Below are 20405 nucleotides of genomic sequence, written 5' to 3' on the forward strand. Positions count from 1 at the left end.
GCTGTTGTTGCAGGCCCTCAGCCTGACTGCCCTGTCATCCATTACTGTAAGAGACCCAGCTACGCAGCCAGCTCCCACCGGCTGCTGAGGTCAAAGGTCACTGAGATGCGGCCCATTGATGCCAGGGGGAAGGCCAGGAGACTGCAGCGCATCTCTCTGCGTCGCCGAAAGTGACCTTATAGTATAGAGTGTGACATCAGCGTGATGTCACATCCTAAGATACTACAGCAAGTGATGGCCAAATGAAGCCCTATGAAGCATTTTCTTTATTTTCTGAGCCCACTAGATGGCGCTCAAGGTCTAAAGAGAGAGGCTCAAAGAATGGCAATTCAGTGTTCACGAGGCTTCATTTGGCCATCACTAACTACAACATGACAATCAATCTTTGTTTTTATTTGCGTATCACAGTCTTGTACTCCAACGGACCTTCTGCTTAATTTCAGTCTTGTGTCTGTAACTGTTGCTGCATTATCACTTCTTTATCTTCTGGTGGTGTCTCTTCACTGCAACACTGCCAGCTCCTGCTTTGTGTGGACCGACCACTTCTTTTAAATCTCTTCTCAAACTGTGACTCTTTTTTTGCAACGTACATTTTGTATTCAGAATTTCTTAATTTGTATTTTATCGCTGATTATTTGAAGGTCCACTGATAAAAATATTATAGGGCTACACTGTATATTTTATTATGTCTATAGGCTTGCTTTTAGTTTCCACTGCTCGCCCTGCTCTACTCGTGTCCAGCAGGAACCATTTATGTGTTTTTCATGCAGTTGTGCTAACTGATTGTCGTTGGTCCTCATTTATCAATCAAACGTACAAACCGACACAGATCTGAATGCAGAAGTCATCTCGCAACAGGGTTCACATGTGATTCATGAAGGGTTCTTATCCGTCCCCCAGAGTTTACATCATGGAGAGACGTGACAGCCAATAAGAGAAACCTACAACCCTACAAGAGTTGAGACCTGACGTGAGATTTGTCCGCAGCCTCCGCTCACGTCCACATTGATAAATGCTGAGCTTTGCTTGGAAATGACAGCACACCCAGTATTCAGTCGTACGTTCATTGTAAATGTGGGCCAATGTGTGTTTTTGGTTCTATGTTATTTTTTCAGCTCACAAGGCTGACATGTCGCGGCACTGCTGAATTTCCTCTACAAATATTTTTACCAGTCTCCATCAACAATGCACTCGACATCCGAACTCCTCAGTGTTACCAGTGAGACGTATGCAGAGCTGTCAGGTTTGTGTGTCGTTTGTAAAAAGTGAGCTTTGTCAATGAAGAGTTAAATATGAAACATATCTGACCTGATGACACCGGCAGTACGAAGCACCTGAATAGTAATGAGTGAATGGAGGTTTGAGGGGGTTAGTATTATACTCTGAATGTTTCAGACAGCTGCTCTATAATCAGTAAATCATTTTTGACATTGTTGTGTAAGATTGACGTTAGGATGACAATCCTGATGGCAGCAGCACAGAGACAGGTGAGCTGCAGGTGAGCTCTGGTGTTACAGTGAAATGTCTGACTGTTAGTTCATGAGCTGATTAAAAATAAATAAAGACAAGGTGAAGTTTTTACCTTTAAATACAAGTTCATGTTTGAGCATTGCTGTGCCTTTGTCATGACGCTTCATACATTTCTCAAGAGTAGTGTACCAACTTTAGTGATGGCCAAATGAAGCCTCATGAAGCATTTTCTTTATTTTCTGAGCCCACTAGATGGTGCTCATGGTTTAAAGAGAGAGGCTCAAAGAATGGCAATTCAGTGTGCTTTCAACCTTTTGTTGAACAAAAAGCGCCATCTAGTGGGCTCAGAAAATAAAGTAAGTGCTTCATGAGGCTTCATTTGGCCATCACTACCTAATATGACTTAAATACTGTGTATCCTTGCTGCATTTGTGATCAGTGAAAAGTGTGTGTGGCCAGTGAAGTAAAGAAAATGCAGTGTTTGGTCAAAGCAACATTTAATGAGACTGTGAACATAAAAACATTCATTGACAACAAAAGTTAAAGGCTTCAGTCCTTCACATCTCTCTCTTCATCCTCTAAGTGAACCATCTGCTTCTCTGCTTTCAGCAGTCTCACTCCTACAGAGGAAGAAAACACAGGCTGTCAGCTGTTCACCCACAAACAGTCCACTGTGATGTTTGGGTGGAGAAACGACTTGTTCTGTTAGTGGATGCAGCACAGTTAACTGAGGACATAAACGCTGTGTCAAACTTGAATTCTATACAACTTGAGTTTTATTTGCTGAGATCTGGATGGTAGGAGAAATTACCGCACACCAGTTCAGCTGATCTGGACAGCCACAGAAAAGGTTCATAGGCTGAGATCAATGTCAAAAAAAAGACAATATATTCAGAACATTCGTGTAAAAGATAAAAAAAAAAAAAAGTGATTAGAAACAGCAGCAAATGCTTCAGACCTTGACTTTTATCAGTGCTACTGACGTGAGTGCTTCACAGAAGAAAAATATATAAATAAAAATAAAATAAGAAATAAAAAATAAGAATAGAATTATCAAATTAATATCCAAGACTATATGCTTTGTCATATTTTTTTTATCTATATAAAGTTATATAAATTTAAATATAAATTATATATAAGTCAGGTAATAAATATGTAAATGTAGCCATTTTCTGTACATTCACATCTGTTAAATTGTTTGGGTTTTTTTGTTTTGTTTTACAATATTTCATAGTGAAATTATTAATTTTCCTATTTAAAACCAGCTGCATAAATTTAAAAGCACATAAGCATGCACATATCCAACAGACATTTATTGTAATTTCAAGAATTTTCTTGTTGGCCCTGTTGGATATGCTTTGTCATATTTTGTGTTTGTTCTTTTTAGTAATTTAATTTAATTTAATTTAATTTATTATTTTTCACATATGTTTACATTTATTTTATTTTTTATTTTTTTATTTATATTTTTATTTTAATTAATTTTATTTATTTATTTTAATTTCTCAATTTATGTTTTCCATTCAACTTTTTATTTAGTTTATTTTTCCCTTTTATTTTTGTTATGTGTATCTATAATTTTTTTTTTTTTTTTACTTTCTTTTTTTCCTGTGTATAATATAGTTGTGTTTTTTATACACATGTATATGTTCTGCTGTCACACATTGGTATTTAAAGATATGATGTATACTCATAGGACAGGTGATTGTGATTTGGTATTCAGGCCTCTGCTCCTCAGAGTTGATCTCATCTAATCAGTGGCAGCAGCTGACTGATTCATCACCTGGTAGGAATCTGTCTGTGTCTGCTCTGTGAAGCACTCATGTCAGGAGCACTGATGAAAGTCAGGGACTGAAACGTTTGTTGCTGTTTTTAATCACTTTTTATTGCAATTTTTTGCACTTCGAGCACGTTTCTTTTTGTGCACGGATGTCCAGAATAACATAACATTTTTTGGCATTGATCTCAGCCTGTGAACCTTTTCAGTGGCTGTCCAGCTCAGCTGAACTGGTGTGCTGGTGTTTCTTCTGCCATTCTCTCTTGATTGTCCAGTATACTGACAAACTTTTTTGTTGCCTTAAGTAGGTGCAGCCAAACAGCAGCCCTAAGAATTTCCTGAGGTCTGGCTATTGATTCCAGCAGCTACAGTGACACCTACTCACAAAGGAAAGGGTCAGGGGATGTTGTCACTAAAAATAAATGTGACAGGTCATGAAACAGAAGCAGTCAGACAGAAAAAAAAGACAGCTGTGTTGGCCCAAAAGTCACATGGGCCCAGTGGGGTGCTGCCTGGTGTGCCAGTCCAGCCCCAGAGACAAGTCAAATTATTACCCAAACTTCCATCAGAGTTTACAGAGCCAACCAAAAACAGCGTCCTTTAATGTCGGCATGACACGCGGTCAGTTGTTATTATAGTTTAACAGCGCACAGCAGCATCAGGGGGAAACGCAGCAGGACAAGGACGAAAGTAAGGCGTCCAAATGGGGCGGGAGGGTCCAACAAACACTGACTTTCACCTGAGAGAGATTTTAAGCCAAACCCTGTTCTTTTTTCCTAACTGTAACCATGTGTGTTTGTTGTTGACGGGAAAAAATGTCAATTGTACTGACGTAGTGCTTTTATTTTGAAAGAGACTGTATCAAACTGTACATTTCCTGTGAAAACAGAAGTGTATTTTGAAAACAAACAATGCATGTAACAGGCTGAAGTTGACACGGCGTCCCAGAACGTCAACAACCAACACACCCAGGGTACCTTGGACGTCATATGTGGACGTGGAAAGTCCATGACCAAACGTGGACATGTGACGAGGTCACAGTGAGGATGGGTTGGGTTTGTGCAGCCGGCTCCTGGATCTTAAGTTATCAGAGAAATGATAAGGAGCACACATGAGCAGCTGCTGGGCTGAAGGCCTGTCTCCAACGTGCCAAACAGAGTTGGAGAAACACTGAACTGATTTACTGTATCACCTGGTCTGTTTGTTGTGCAGAGGACCGTTGTGGATAATTCGGCTCCTGGTTAAAACCTGCGCTAAAGAGATTCTGATGAGGAGAAATTTAAACTGGTTGCAATCTGCAATTCTAAACGCGAGCTGCCACTACATCTCCCAAAATGTTTTTTTTTTTTTCACTTTTAGTTTTAGTTGAGTTGTAGTGAAGGATAATAACCTTGGTACTAACCTGGTATATGTGGAGGAGAGTTGAGGACAGGCGTGTCTTTTCTGCGAGGTTTCTTCTCCTGGTCTGCCTCCTGATTCTCTGCGCAGAGAGGCTCCTCCTCCTCATCCTTCATCTTTGACTTCCTGTCCAGCGGGCTCTCCAGCGCCTCCTTGTCTGTCACACAGTCAGTCAAACTGTCACATTTCCAAGCAGCTTTTTTTAGTCACACCTGTTACATGTGGAGGAGACATGATGCAGATATTTAAAGGTGTTCATTCTGATTATTTCGACAGCGAACACTAATTTTCCTTTTTTTAGCCGTTTTTTGCTTGTTGTGAAACACAGCGGTAATCTGATGCATTTTAACAGTCAGTTCACTCAAATTACAAAACAAACAAAAACAAAATATTTTCTCCATCTTCAGGATCATTTATTCTCCCTTTACGTAGGAAAAATGATACGTCCACTTCAAACGTAAACGTCACTGCACACATATTTCTATGCATCCATTATGATGGCATAGATACAGCCAATAGATGGCACTAGAGGGCAGAGTCAAAACTTTCACAACAATAAATGAGGTGACAGTGGAAGAGGTTGTAATATTGTACTTTTTCCTGGGATTACCTCCATGGATATACAGTATCAGAAGAGGAGCCGTTATGAAAGCAGTGAGGAGTAAACAGAGTAAAACATTTGGTTTATGATCTGAGGGGAAGCTGAAGTCATCAGCCAGCCTGACGTTATAATTCTGTTGCTGCGGAGGGAGCTCTTCCTCTCCGGTATTTCACCTAAGAGCCAGCAGGATCTCTGCGATGTCTCCATGTCAACAGTCTACTAAGACCCGTCTCCACCAAACCCTTTCAGTCCAGTCCCTGTGGAACCAGCAGTAAACCCTTCAGACATGGTACCTAGACCCTCGGTGTGTTCAGACAGTCCTCTTAAATGTGGGCGGGGTTGTTGTCACTCACTGCTCCGTCCAGCACTCGCTGTATATCCTCATCAGCGGTGACACAGATGGAAGTCTGCACCTGGTTTATCGTCCACAGAACGAGGCTGCACGCCCACATTTTCACAACAAAATAGAACAGGCTGCAGTGAGAGTCTCTCTCCATGGGATATTTCAAAATAGCAGCTTTGTGCATTTAGTCCTTCTCAGGCAAGCTCAGGGGTTTAGTGTTGCTGTAGCCCACAGGAAGTGAGGATTAGAATATATGACCTTCACATAATCCGCTCCAAATGAATCTATATTTTTAAAGTCATTACTAAAAGTGTGTGTCATATAAAAACTAAAGTGATGGTCAAAGTTGTCACAGTGAAATTTAAGGTGTGCTGATGGATTCACGTCATCAACTCATGCATTGAGTAACATTACAAGTTAACGTTCCACCTTAAAAGTTGCCGGCAGTCGGCCCAGTGAATGAAGTTATTTTTTTCTCTTTCATTTTATAGTTGTAGTTTACTGATGTATGAACAGAGGTTACATAAAACCAGAGTGAGCGTCCTCTACTGACCAATCAGACTGCAGGGTTTCTAGCTCCACCTTTTAGTACCAGATCTGTGTGCTAACACTTATTAAGATAAAAACTAGTCACACTAGTCTGAAGTACAGTCTTGTACCCAGTGACGTCACCAGCTGGCTTGTGAAAAGATGGCTGCCTTTGGTGGTGAAAACATTAAATACAATCTAGTCTTCGAGCAAAGGTGGATATCAAGTCTGACTGCAGTGTCATATTTCGCTCGCTGTTTTCGCGTTGATAGGCGCCTCACGTTTCTGCACTCTACACACTTGGCGTTTTTGCTGGAGCACTCTGAACTCGAGTTGAAAAAACTCTTTTTCCCATTGTCCAGTGGGATGATTTGAGAGGCGAGGCTTCTGTGGTGGTCATGACAACCAGTTTACAGTTGGTAAACAATGGAGGAGAAACTGGTGGTAGTGGTTGCTGGATACCCAGAGCTATACGACTTTACAAAGCACAGTTAGCACCATCTGAATAGAAAACAGCAGATAAGTGCAGTACTGTAAACGTCCATGATGGAGGAGAAGCTCCTGGACCAACTGGTGGTACTCCCCATGATCCAGCCTCTTTTTTAGGGTCTCATGTACCCACACAGATCTCTGTTTATCTGCTGACAGCCTCTCACCCTCAGCCACAGCTACAGACAGCACCCTCTGTCAGGAACTACATGGTGACTGCTGTCAGATAAATACAATGAAATAAATAAATAAATAAACAGCAGACTGATGACACAGGGAGGTCAGGGTGAGGAGGTGATGGGGTGGTTGATTTACTGGTGGCATTCAATTCAATTCAAGAAAAAATAAAGCAGTATGTTGCGCCTTGTGTTCTGCAACCTGCAAAACACTTTCTGTGTGATCGTCGTCCCATCAGCAGATTAACAGTTTGTTTGTCAGGACTTTAATTTTCATGTCTTATTCTAAAAAGAGGGGATTTATTTGAGTCACAAGCTTCTTCGAAAAAATGTAGAAGTCACAATATGTTTTACAAAATGATTGCACAAAGTCAGATTTAAACTGGAACATTTTGTTATTATTGTTTTATTTTATTTTTTCATTGTTAAATGGCCGAGCTCTTTACTTACAGTGTTTGCTCTCCTGTGTCATCAGTCGATGTTCAGGCTCCAGGGTCGACCTCACACAGCCAGTCGTCATCTCTGAGGCCCTTTGAGCTTTCTACACAGATCACATAACACACACACACACACACACACACACGCATTTGCAATCCATTATTTATTAGTGGACCTTGTGACACTAACAAAGGATGAAGTAGTGTGTGTGTGTGTGTGTGTGTGAGACTCATCTGCTTAATATCAGACAAAACAGCACTGACACACGCTTCAGTCAACTTTAAACAACATTTTTTGTCCGTGATCGTCACTTACAGATCTGTAAACTTTCAACATTTGGAAATCTAACGCACATTTTGTCAGGTAAGTAGACGAAATCTAATTGGATTTTCCAAACGGACGAAGCCAGCACGGCACATGAAAGATAAACTGAAGGAAACCAAGAGAAGAAAGAAGCAACAAAAGTGGCAAATGTGGCTGCAAATAAATAACAGAGACACAAAACAAAAATGTAAAGCACAGAACGTTTGAGCCAAAAGAGTCAGAGTGTGTTCTTACCTCCGTCTCTGCAGTGTCACACAGACAGACTGGAGCAGCGGCTTATGAAGCTCAGAGGAGGAGCGTCATCTCTCCTCTGCAGCCACCATGTGCCCTCCCCCACAGGCTGAAGAGCTGCTGAATATCAATATAGGTCTAATTAGCTCCTCTCAAGAGACTGACCATCTGGATGCACCCTCACATTGTACCTAATAAATAGAGCAATAAAAGAGACTCACAGGGACGGACAGTGGGTATTTAACACCCAACAAACTGCTTCTATTCTTATTTTCTTTGTTTTGTACGTGACTTTCTCGTGAAGCAGACAAGAAACTTTTATGGTTTAAATTCATACATGTTTTAAAACATCTCACCAGTCCTGTAAAATTCACCTAGAGCACTGATCTAAGTCAAATCTAGAGTAAACTGAAAGCTGTTCTTGTTCCATGTTTCGTACATGTACATGTCTGGTCTCATTTATAAGTTAATGCTGACGTTAATTCCCCAACAGTCAGAGTGACTGTCAGTGCTTCTGTCTTTAGGTTTCACACAGAAGTAACAGGTTTTTAATCTTTGCCTGAATATTCTGATACTGCCAGTTGACTAGTGATGGCCAAATGAAGCCTCATGAAGCATTTTCTTTATTTTCTGAAGCCCACCAGATGGCGCTCATGGTTTACAGAGAGAGGCTCAAAGAATGGCAATTCAGTGTGCTTTCAAGTGCCATCTAGTGGGCTCATAAAATAAAGAAAATGCTTCATGAGGCTTCATTTGGCCATCACTGCCGGTGACCACACTGTAAACCACTGCTGTGAATTTACAGCTGGTGTATAACACTAAAATACTGTACTGGTGTAAAATGTTTGGTACTGTAGTTAGCAATGCAGTGTGGTCTGCTCCGTGTGGAGCAACAGGACGGAGGCTCTAAACCAGGGGTGTCCAAACTTTTTTGAATGGGGGCCAGATAAAACAAGGTGAAAATACCTGGGGGCCAACTGATTCTCACATCAAATGGGTTTTAAAAAAAGTGAGACAAATGCAACCATTTTTATCTTTTAATGAACTATTACTACGTCATGCCTGTCTACAAACTGTATGATAGACCTATATGTGAGGTGAAGGGTAAAAGTGCAAAGTGATCTTGCTCGATTAACCATTATTGTGTAAAGGGCCACATATGGTATATTTTGAAAGTCAAGCCGAGGGCCGATTAAAATTGGTCTTCGGACATGCCTGCTCTAAACAGTCTGCTGCTGTTTTAAATGACAGGACTACAGTATTTTTTTTGGAAACTGGGTGTAGTAGTGTGGAGAATTTGGAGCGCAGTCAGAAGTGTGATCTTGTAATTCTAACATTAGGCGAGAGCTTTTTGTTTCACACTCAGTTGTCTTTAAGGCTGCTCTCAGACCTAGGCTGAATCCAGATGTCAGCACTTCACCCCACTTGCAGACCCGCAGATTTTAGGGGCACGTTCCCAGGAAGTCTGGGAGTGCTGAGGGCTGTTCACATCCACAATTCATCCAGTCCACAAGGGGCTCAGGCGGACTTTCTGCAGACTTGGGGTGCAGACTTCAGCAGATTTCACTGATTTAAAGTCCATTCTCACTGAGGGCCAATATCTGCGTGGATTATTCTCACAGAAAAATGTAAAAGCTGATTTCATGGGTTCTTATGGAAGTTTGCACACCGGGGCAGAACAGAAGTTTCCGCCCAGACTTTGACCCCGAGGAATTCGCTGGTGGAACTACACAGCTGGGCCAATGAAATTGTTTGTTTATATTGACGTCGCACAGACCTGGGAGAGTCCAAAATCCAGCCAGGCAGGACAGTATGAGAGAGAGGTTGATAAACCTCGTTTCACAGCACCCCGTCCTTTTTGATAAAAGACAGGATGATTTTATGATCAATGAATTAAAGGACAACGTCTGGCAGTCCATTGTCCAGCTTGGTGGCTGCGGTGAGAGTGGTAAGTGCTAATGAAAGTTGATGTTGACGCTTGTTAAACGTTAGCTTGCTGGCTCGCTGCTGCTACTGCTGCTGCTCTCGTCCATATTCACCCACACCCGTTCACACTGAGCGGACTTGGAACACAACAACACGAAATTCTGCACCGCACCTGTGTGTATGGTTTAAACGCGGGAAAAGCGCTGCGCAAATATTCCATAAATCTGTCCAGCATTTCTGCATCCCGGCAGTGAGAATGGACCTTTACTCTTCTTCATCGCCTATGGGACATAAGGCTTCAGTGAGCTCTTTCCATTGTATTCAGTCCTTGGCAGCATGTTGCGCCTCTCCCCATGACGGGTTCATCTGTTCCAGCTCTTGTGTCACAGTTCTGCGTCAGGTGGTTTTGGGCCTCCCAGGTTTTCTTTTGCCTGGTGGTGTCCATCTTAAGACAACTTTTGTGATCCAATCCTGCTCCATTCTCAACACGTCTTAGTCGTCTCAGGCGTCTGTGCGTAATTTCCTTGGTGATGCTCTGGCTACCTGTTTTCTTGTACAGTTCATGGCTGGAGATTTTATTAGGCCAAAAGACCTGACATTTCTGTCTGAGGCATCCACTGTGAAAAATGTCCGGTCTCCTCTTGTCTGTTTTGACCACTCACCAGCTCTCTGCACCATAAAGCAGAACAGGCTTGACATTGCTGTTATACAATAGCATTGTTGTTTTAAGGCTGTATTGCTTGGACCTCCAGATGGAACGGAGTATGGAAAAGGCAACCCAGGCCTTTCCCAGCCTTGCGTTGATGTCTTTTTGTGCCCCGCTGTCCTTATTGATGAAGCTGCCAAGGATGGGTGCTGTGGGGGAGTTCACATACATCACTTGGGTTTTGGAGGTGTTGATGTTGAGTCCAACCTGCCTGGCAAAGTTGTTAAGTCTGCATTTTGGGGTAGTTGGTTGAAAGGAGAGCAAGGTCGTCAGCAAAGTTAAGATCTTCCAGCTGGGAGAGCAGGGTCCACTGGATGCCTCTCGGTCTATCCCCTGAGGATCGACACCTTGCTGTGGTCGGGGGGCTTGTGTACCTCAATGACCTCTAGAGCTATGACAGTGGCAGCACAGTCTCCTGGCAGGGTCACCCATGCTGGACAGGTCGAAGGGTAGAGGTCTGACAAAGAGCGATCCTGGTCCTCCAGGTTCAGGGTTGGGTGTGGCGCTAACAATGCCACCCCGTAAAAAACTGACAATTCATAGCAGTACGGATGTGACGTTGTGGGTTTTTCAACTGCCGAAGAAAAAACTCATGAATGTGTAAAATGGTTATTGGTAGTTTGGCCTATTAAAATGCTAATTGTATTGTAATTCAATTGTATTGAAAATATATTTTGCAGCGTAATAAGTAAAACAATTGGCTGAAAAACAACAAAAGAATGTTTCTAATTTCAGTAATGCCCAATTTATTGAGTTATAGTCCTGATTTTCAAACTGTTTTTGAATGTGTGTAGCCTCCTGTATGATATATAGAGACAAATAAATATAAGTAATAAGCATTTACAAGAGGACCAGATCAAATGCCTGCGTCAGAAAGCTGCTCTTGATTGGTCAGAATTTCCATGGGGGAAAAATCCAGGAAGTAAAGCAAACATTGAAGAAGAAGGACAATGCAGTAAAATGATGTGGTGAATCCCAGTTAAAACACATCATGCCCTCTTTGTCTCATGAGAAATATTCCAGTCACAACAGAGGAGTTAAAGGCTTTTATTTCAGGAATATGTCCCTCATATTTGTTTTACATTTTATGTATTAAGAAGTATTAAGAAAATAAAAACATTTGTACAAGTTGTATTGCACAAGTATGCAACTTTTTAATAGGAAGTGACATTATGTGTGGAAGCAAACGGGAGCAACAGATTGTTTCTGTTCGTGCTCTGTCCATCGCAGGTGAGTCATATGAGCTCTGCTTCCTACAAATAAAACACTTGTGATTCTCCATTCAAACCAAAGCCTTTTGAAGTCTGGATGAGGGGTTGTGCTGTGGTAATTGGTACATCCTGCTCTGAAGTGTGTGCTGCAGCTCGTTGGAGTTATTGTTCCCAACCTCCTCTGCAGCACAGCAGCCTTAATGGCTTTCTAAGACAATATAACAAAGACTGATAGAGAACATGAACATACAAACAACACAAACCTATTTTCACTGTTCTAAGGTCTGTTGTCATGGTATTTAAATGAAGCGCTGTGCATCCACTGAGCAGAGGCCTAGTGTGTAACAACATCTTCATCTGTCTTACATTTATATTGAGATACTTTGTTAATAAGCATTTTAATAATTCAGAAACAGCCTACTCTATGCCGTTACAATCGCTTCTCTTTGCATAATCCTAGGGGGTTATATCAGACAGTCACTCAGCTGTTTGCATTTCTGAAACATCCATGTGATTATATATGATTAGAAGACCTCAGGAAATGTCAGAGTCAGTCAGATGCAGTCTCATGCAGCATGCCTCGCACCTGAAACAAAGGATGATATAAAAGTTGTGAAAGAAGCACAATTAAATTAATAAATTAACCATTAAGAACATAACATCACCTTCAACTCTATGCTGATGACACACAGCTGTATCTCCCTCTCAAGCCTAAACACAGGTCCAATGTTGCCAATCTCATAAACGGCCTCGAGGACATGAAGACCTGGATGGCACAGACCTTCCTTATCTACTCTTAATTCGTTTTGCGGTCCTGAGCACACACTGGACGCGGCGTGCTGTAGCTCCTCAACAGACGACCACACAAAGTTACAGATCTGTACTTCTTCCTCCTCTGCGTTAGCTTAAAATCATGTGTGGACAGCCTCTAATGAAGCTGCCATAGGAGCAGAGAAAAAGAGCCACTGCGGGAGCTGATATGTACGAGCAGAGAGCGAGAGGGGGAAAACTGCATTTAATTCTGGGGGCGGCGAGGCTGGAAATAGGACAGTGGCGTGAAGTACCACAGGGCAGCCCATCCAGGAGCGCCGACGTGTGTCTAACCGTCACCAGTATGTGGGGTTGTACATTGAAAATACTAGGGGTGTATTTTGGATGTGCAGCGTTCACCACCAGTGTGTTTTGGTCCTAAGGGGTCATGGGAGGGAAAATATGGATAAAAAAGATACAATTGCATTCGTTCTCAAAACTTTTGTGATCTCCTAAGGAATTTTCCTGACAAAGGTCTCAGACCTTTAACTTAAATCTGTGGAAAAACGGCAGCAAAAGCATTTTGTGTAAATTTTTGTTCAGTATTTATTTGATTTTTAAAAAGCCTTTTGTCATGACTGCGTGCCAGTGAGCATCCTTTATGGAGAAAATAAAGGAAACTTCAATTGTGGTTGGATCGTTTGACAATGATCAAATTGTCCGTGTAAAATTATAAACTTACCATTTACTCCAACGAGTCTGTGTTCACAGAATGACGCAAAGACTCCTTCAACTGAAAAGAAGGACACACAACATTTAGACAGTGCTAAGGTTTCAAATATGATCTCATGATATCAATAATATTTGTACTATATATATATTAGCTGCCATCTAGCGTATGCATATACTGCATTAACCCCTGGAACATGTTCTGCAGTTAACCTGCATATTTTAAAGGACATTGTTTTTGCTTTCTTACAGCACAATGCGGAACCACAGAAGTCATTCTGTTTACACAAGTGTTACTCCTTATATTTAATTTTCCTATTTGGCAGGAAGGTGGAACATTTTAATTTCAGTGGGTGGATCCACTACTTGCTGCGCTGGCTCCAGGGTTTCCCGCCTACAGCCTCGTACAATGCACACGGACACATGGAGGCAGAGTGGGAACAGCTGTCTGAGCGACAGGACGCCAGTATACGAAATAAAATGAAATATCACACCAGAGTTTTTACTGTTAGAGCCTCTTTCTCAGATATCTGCTCAAACATTTCAGGCCCATAGTTAATAGAATATTTCTTTACAACTGCAAGGTCGAGATGAATAACTGGGTCAGATTATAGGAGAGAAAAAAGGCAGAATAAATGACAGATTTCATTCTCGCCTGACAAAACTTTACACTTTTGGAGTGAATATTCCTTTGAAATGATGTAGTAGCAGCACAGACACACTGTAGTAAATCACAAAGCAACATTTTATCTGCACCTGTGCACAGACAGATGTTTATAAAATGCAGCAAAAGACACTTAGAGAGGTTTCAGTACAGAAATGCTTTGGCAAGATCTTGAAACTGGCCTTTTTTGGCACATTTGTTCACCCTCTTTGGCACCAAGATAACAGCTGAACTTATTAGATCAATCAGACCTCTGTACGTATACTCATATAAAACTACAATAAGGTGGCGCATGTACGAAAGTGTTATCACCAATTCAACAAGCAGATAGAGACATAGACCAAGGCTCCATTGGATGTCAGAGGACTTCATTTCTCTCCCGTGGCCATTTAAACTCATAGACTCCATATTTTCCGACAGGTGTGGACTGATAGAGGCACCGGGACCCAGGATTACTCAATTCTAGTGGTTTTATGGACCCGACATAAATTTTGACCACAGAAACAGCAGAGGAAAGACATAATCTGCACTCTTAACGCAAATTAGTTGACTTTACTCGCAAATCGCGTGAAACCTGTTGCCTTATACCACTTTAGTTTTTACATTAGCTGAAACTAAAGACGTCAAGTTGTGTTAACATATAAGCTTAATTTTATGCAGTAGGCTTGATAAGTACGTATTAGTAGTGTCTACTCAAAATCATTAGAAAAAACTATCTAATATGACCAGTTATTGCAACTTATCATTCATTACAATTAATGTATTTTCTTCTAATTTAATTAGCTTTTGATTTTTAAGATTGTTTAGAAACATTGTTTCAATTAAAGGAGCTATATGTAAGAAATCTAAAGCAAACAGTTGTAAAATCCTCCTAATATGTCACAGAGACTAAGGAGTAATGTTCATATAACATACTGATCTCACCGACAACAATCGTACAGCCAGAATATTCGCATTTAAATTTTTTTTTTTTACAGTCTGCAAATCATGTTTATGTTTTGAATTGTGTTTTGAACGCAGAGCACAGAGAGGCAGTCAGAGCTACAGGCTACAGTGAGGCTAAAAACAGAGTTCATATGACGTTTTTCGAAACAACTTTTTATGTCGGGGCTGCAGCACACTTGGGTCACTATGGATGAGCATATTGGAGATACTATGTGGATTCAATTTTGTGTTCTTGGACGTTAGTCTGGGGCGCTGTCTGCCATTAGGTGTGCTAGCCGCTCCCCCCACCGATCTCCGCAAGTGATGTGAGGACTCTAAAACTTCACCAGGGCCTCCCTCGGCATATGGCTGAGTAGATAATGACTGAGTTTTCATTTTTGGGTGCACTATCCCTTTAACAGATTGCTCTGTTGGGTATTAAAATTCCCTACAAAGATAACTACAATAGTTATTTTATGTACTAACCATTCCTCTTGCTGCTTCACAGTCTGCTGCCGCTGTGCTGGTTCCACCAAGTGTGGAGCGTGAAATGGACACACTGAATTAGTAATGATTACTCAGAAGTTTAATTAGAAACAAAATCTGGGTTTACAGTGTGTAGCTGTAAATGCACAAATGCAATTTTGTTTGTTACTTGACACTCTGTGTTGTCAGTGTGTGTTGCACTGTGCAGTGTGTCACACCACTGCTAAGGATTAATTTAAGGGGTTGTTTGTGTGGATAGTATAAATAAAAGCTATTTGGAGTGACGTTATGCAATCGTGCATGTTGTTTACAAAGATAACCCAATTTGTTGGTTCGATCACAAAGTTTGAATCAGTGCGATTGTGGTGTAGTTTAAGTGGAAGTGGCTGAGCTGGCTGAGCTGGTCGAGCTTCTTTGGGTTGAAATGGTATACAGCACAACCACATCCTCACAAGTTTAAATGCCCTGTGACCCGGGCACTATATGTATATACATATATACAGTGCTTAATTTGTAAAATTAGAAGTAGGGGAACACTTTGGGCCTCTGAGAGAGCAGTGTTCCCCCACTCCCAAAGCGGCACCCGAGCTGCCTCACTGCGCACCTCCGAATAGAATGGTTGTTACATCTAGTGTTGTCACGGTACCAAAACTGGGACCCACGGTACGATACGAGTGAAAGTATCACGGTTCTGAGTAGTATCAGGATACCACAGCGAAAATGAGGCAGATGTGCCTTTTGTCATTTATAAAAAGATAAATCACTTTTCTATAATACATCAATGATATTTCAATGGAATAAATTACTTATTGACTTATTCATACTTCAAAAACAGCATCAATAAGTGATTAACATAGGGGGGATCAAAATAAAATGAATAAATGAAATAAGAATCAACCAGCCACCCTCCTCCCCTGACAAGTAAAGAACAGTCCCTTCATAAATAAAGAACAGTCCCTAAAGTGCGGTGAGGTTTGTGGTCCCTTACCTGCCACAAAGAGAGAAATGTGAACGGCTCATTTCTCCTCTGACACGTCACATACCTGTGTGCCGCCACGGCTCTGTTGTCCAGGTACTACTGGGCAGTCATGACACCCAGAAGAGGAAATTACTGGACCTGGAGTCGGACTTGCCGGTAAGCCATTATGTTGCGGCGCGGAGCACTATGAGCCTCTGCCGTATTTGACCGCCGTATCCTGTCTGTGATCCCCGTTCAACCCACAACCGGCAGGATTTGATTTTACTTTCTGCTGCTGGTTGAAATCTGTACTCGCACAGCGTACTGAATGATTTATTTTGCTGGCACAAAACTATTTTTAGTCACAAATGCGGGTAAAATGCTCGCACGTAGAGCTCTGTGGAAAACAAATCACTGCCGACAAGTAAAAAGAAATAAATAATAACTTTCACTGCTCACAGATACTCACATGTCTGGAAAACAAACCACTACAGCAGCATATTGAGTGCTAGGTGGCCGGCGAGCGGCGTTATTGACCAGCACGCGCCGGGACGGCGCATGGACACTCACCGTCTTGAGATTGGACTTTGAACTATCATATGTACTGTGGAGTTTTAGTACCGCGGTCTGCCATTACCAGTATACCCTGCAACACTAGTGACATCTGCCAATACTGTATGTAGTTTTTAGATGCGAAAAGTTCTAGACCCATGCAAATTAGTTCCGGAATACACCAGGGCCTTTTCTGAAAAGATCCTGGTACGCGTTCCAGTACGTTCCGGCTCAAATTAAGCACTGCATATATAGTTATATAGTAACCAGTGACAGCACAGTGAGAACCCTCACTTCCTCACTCTCTACTTGCTTCCCTACAGATGATATTGTGATGCCCTTACTCTCTGAAGGAAACTCATCATGTCCAGCTTGTCTGCCTTCGTGGGAGAACATCCCAGGCCCTCACAGGTGCACTTTGATCCAGGAGGTGACTGTCTGAGGGAGTCCACATTCCAAGTGCTCCAGGAGGAGACTTGGCCGCTCTGCTGATCAGCCGGAGGGATCCAGGGCAGTAGACAGCACTGAGTGGCTACTGTCCTGTTGGGGGCGGGGCTCGATGATGCAGGTAGGAAGATTCTGAGTTGAGAGCAGAGCAGAGACTGCTCATCCAACAGTCTGTGCATCTTCTACTCAAACACAAAAGATATAATCAGAAAACATCGTCATACAGTTGGTAAAACTAAAAGAATACCACTTCACTTATACAGAACAGAACAGTGTTAATTTCATTGACAAAAACTGAAACTGAAATGTTAGTGGTGGACTATCGGACGTTGAAAGCAGAACGGCCGTGCTTGCAACTATCTTCAAATGCCAAATGAGCGACAGGCTGGTAAAATCCAGTAAACACTCTGTGCCAGGATGTTCTGCTAGCCAGCAAAAATACCCACATCAGAGCAGTGTGAGCTGTTGGCACGAGTTGTGAGCTGTAATTCAACAGTAAATAATCAGCCGTGTGTGTCTGACTGTGGATAAGTTTTGCACCAACAGATAACTGAGCCTCCTATCTGTCTGTCAAACACCATCAACCCATAAACCTCCCCCACACAGTCTGAATTTGGGTGCAGTCTTGCGGGGATCTACAGACGTGAAGTCCAGCGGATGGTGGCTGCTAGCTCTGCTGCCGTTCAGCGGCTAATGAGCGGAGCTAGCTGCTAACAGCCACCACCGCAACTAACAAACTCCACAGATCCACTCAGCAGCTCCACCATCCACAGTCAGACACACAGATGATTTTCAAACATCCCTTCCATAGTGGCTACTCTCACAGCAGACAGGTTCGAGTGTGTCGGTGTGACGGTTACCATTTTCAAGCTGTCGTCGTAGTGATGGGCCAGTTCACTCAACTGCGTCTCCAGCTCTCCAGCCTCCTGTTTCACTGCTCGCCTCAGCTCCTCGATGTCCCGAATCTTCTCCCTACACACCACACACATACATGCAGCCATTAGGGCCCGAGCACCCTTGAAATTGAAGGAATTCTTCTTCTTCTTCCTAGAAATAAATTGATTTTATGGGGGCTTAACATACTCAAAAACTGATGAAACTTTGCACACAAAATTTGGTATTTTACTCTGATTTGAAAAAACAGCTAAGTAGTGCCCCCTACAAAATTTTGCTTTAACAGTCTCCGAAACTTTCACCTACATGTACAAAAATTGGTGGGCACATGTAACATCCTAAGACATGCAAAAAAATCTCTTGCACCCATGCTCTGAACCCAACAGGAAGTCAGCCATAACAAAGGTAGTGTTACAAAATTTGGCTCCATTACAACTCACAAGGTTCACTGACAAAACAACTGTTTTATACTAAACATGTTTTCTTAACAACATGCTAACGTTATTAGCACAAGGCTATGGCATTTTACATTGTATAAATTAGCCTAGTGACGAGCGGAGATTTCCTCTGCTCATATGAAGCCAGGATAAATCACACACAAGACTTAAAGTACTATTTTTGTGGAGGCTTTATTGTCTTAAATTAAAGTAAATAAATTTGTTTCCACTGAGGGAGAAGGTAAAAGCAAAAAGGTCAGTTCTCATTAAAACAATTACCAAAAGCCTCCTCCAGCTGCTTCCTGTGTGATAAAGACCTAATACTGCCAAAATGGAAACTGAATGTAGCATGTTGACTGTTGTGAGTGCTGTAACTTTAATGCTGACATAAGTGGAACACATCAGGGTTCAAACAGCTTCTTTAACTTCAGCATGTACCTGTCCTGGTCAGAGAGAGCGCTGTAAACTGCAGCCTGGTCTTCAGTCAGCTGCTCCTCCATGTTGCTGAGCACAGAGCAAAACTGCTGCAGACACAGCATCATCTCCTCCAACTCATCGAGGGAGTACTGCAGAGAACAAGTGCAAGAGTTACCTTTCAACCACGTACCCAGGTAATGGGAAATATGGAAATTCAAGATATAACATTTTCAGGCTGAGCTACCCGTACACAACGTGGGTTTTTCTGATTTGTTGAGTAAAATTACAGCAAAAATGCTGACTTGCAGCTCATGAAATAATATAATAAATATGTAAATGTAGCCATCTGATTTTCTGTAAGTTCACATCTGCAAAAATGATTTATTTTTTACAATATTTTATTATAAAGGTATTCATTTTACTATTTAAAATAAGGTGCGTAAACTTGTGTTAAAAGCACAGAAGCATGCACATATCCAACAGACATTTATTGTAATTTTAGGAATTTTCTTGTAGGCCCTGTTGGATATCTATTTATTGTTTTTATTTTGTTAATTTATTTTTCTTTTTTTTTCAATTTATTATTTAATTATTTTTTTCTTTATTTTTTATTTTTCCCTTTTATTTATTAATACATATATATATTCCTTACTTTTATTTACATACTTTATACACTGTATAATATAGTTGTGTTTTTTATACATGTGTATGTGTCCTACTGTCACACATTGGTATTGAAAGACATGATCTGATTTCACTGTAAAAGTACATTACTTCATTGGACTATAACAGACTACATATATTTTTTTAAGCAAATATTCATTGTAATTATTTTCAGCCATTTTAATTTGTTTTTAGGTTGTAAAGATACGCAATGTTTTTTTTTATTTAAAAGGTACAAAGGTGCTTTTATTTGTTTCATGTAATTAAAATAAAAATGCCGAAACAAATGATAAAAGCGATGTTACAATACTACCTTTACTTCAGACCAGGAGAGCAGACCACATCAGTCCACTTCACTGTGCGCTGGTTTTCTGTGTGTCAAAGACCTGATTTTAAAATATCCTATTGGATTATGGAGCACTGAAAGATTTTGTATCTGTTGCAACATTACAAACCATCCAGAGCTCTCAGGAGGTCTGGGTCAAGTCTGCTTCCTGTCCTCAGGATCAAAACTAAACCTGGTGAAGCAGCTTTCAGCCTCTGAGCACCACATTCTGTACCTGGAACAAACAGACCTCTGCCCGACTCTCAGAGAGCTCCACAAGCTCCACATGCAAATGAGACATTGATATGTTAATGTGGTCGCGGCTTTGAAAGGACTCCATGTCAAGAACTGTGGTACCAACAAATGCACTGTTTATATCAGTGTGTAAACATCGTGACTCATTGGACGGTGGACACGTCACAGCTCACAGCTCACTACTGTTTTGAGCTTTGACATCAACAGACAGAAGAAACTGTTTCACTGAACAAAATGATGCTCGTGGTTTTTTGTTGTTCATTTGTTGTAGTGACTCCAGAACTCA

At 41.4% G+C, this 20405-nt stretch overlaps 4 protein-coding genes across 7 annotated transcripts in view; 1 reads left to right on the forward strand and 3 right to left on the reverse strand.

The window, feature by feature from the left end:
* pde1ca (phosphodiesterase 1C, calmodulin-dependent a) overlaps positions 1-1559 on the forward strand; it is a 31871-nt gene extending 30312 nt beyond the window's left edge. Inside the window, exon 17 of the mRNA XM_049565649.1 lies at positions 14-1559. Within this exon, the coding sequence (XP_049421606.1) occupies positions 14-174 (161 nt within the window). The 3' untranslated portion in view covers positions 175-1559. The remainder of the gene's footprint in view (positions 1-13) is intronic.
* Positions 1-20405, reverse strand: part of LOC125882019 (uncharacterized) — a 212984-nt gene that overhangs the window by 7266 nt on the left and 185313 nt on the right. The gene's annotated exons all lie outside the window — the stretch shown is intronic.
* ppp1r17 (protein phosphatase 1 regulatory subunit 17) lies at positions 1951-7891 on the reverse strand. Its single transcript, XM_049565645.1, has 4 exons — positions 7779-7891; positions 7233-7323; positions 4650-4802; positions 1951-2090 (listed from the first exon to the last, which is right to left on the reverse strand). The coding sequence occupies exons 2-4, from the start codon at positions 7300-7302 to the stop codon at positions 2020-2022; spliced, it is 294 nt and encodes a 97-aa protein (XP_049421602.1). The 5' UTR covers positions 7303-7323; positions 7779-7891; the 3' UTR covers positions 1951-2019.
* The window catches only part of itprid1 (ITPR interacting domain containing 1), a 39362-nt gene continuing 30403 nt past the window's right edge, over positions 11447-20405 (reverse strand). For all 3 annotated transcript variants that reach the window (XM_049565466.1, XM_049565467.1, XM_049565469.1), the window contains 5 exons: positions 18898-19025; positions 17989-18100; positions 17026-17310; positions 13111-13161; positions 11447-12204 (listed from right to left, as the gene is read on the reverse strand). In XM_049565466.1, coding sequence (XP_049421423.1) covers positions 13114-13161; positions 17026-17310; positions 17989-18100; positions 18898-19025 — 573 coding nt within the window. In that variant the 3' untranslated portion in view covers positions 11447-12204; positions 13111-13113. The remainder of the gene's footprint in view (positions 12205-13110; positions 13162-17025; positions 17311-17988; positions 18101-18897; positions 19026-20405) is intronic.

This window comes from Epinephelus fuscoguttatus, linkage group LG21 (assembly GCF_011397635.1).
Source record: "Epinephelus fuscoguttatus linkage group LG21, E.fuscoguttatus.final_Chr_v1".
NCBI lineage: Eukaryota > Metazoa > Chordata > Actinopteri > Perciformes > Serranidae > Epinephelus > Epinephelus fuscoguttatus.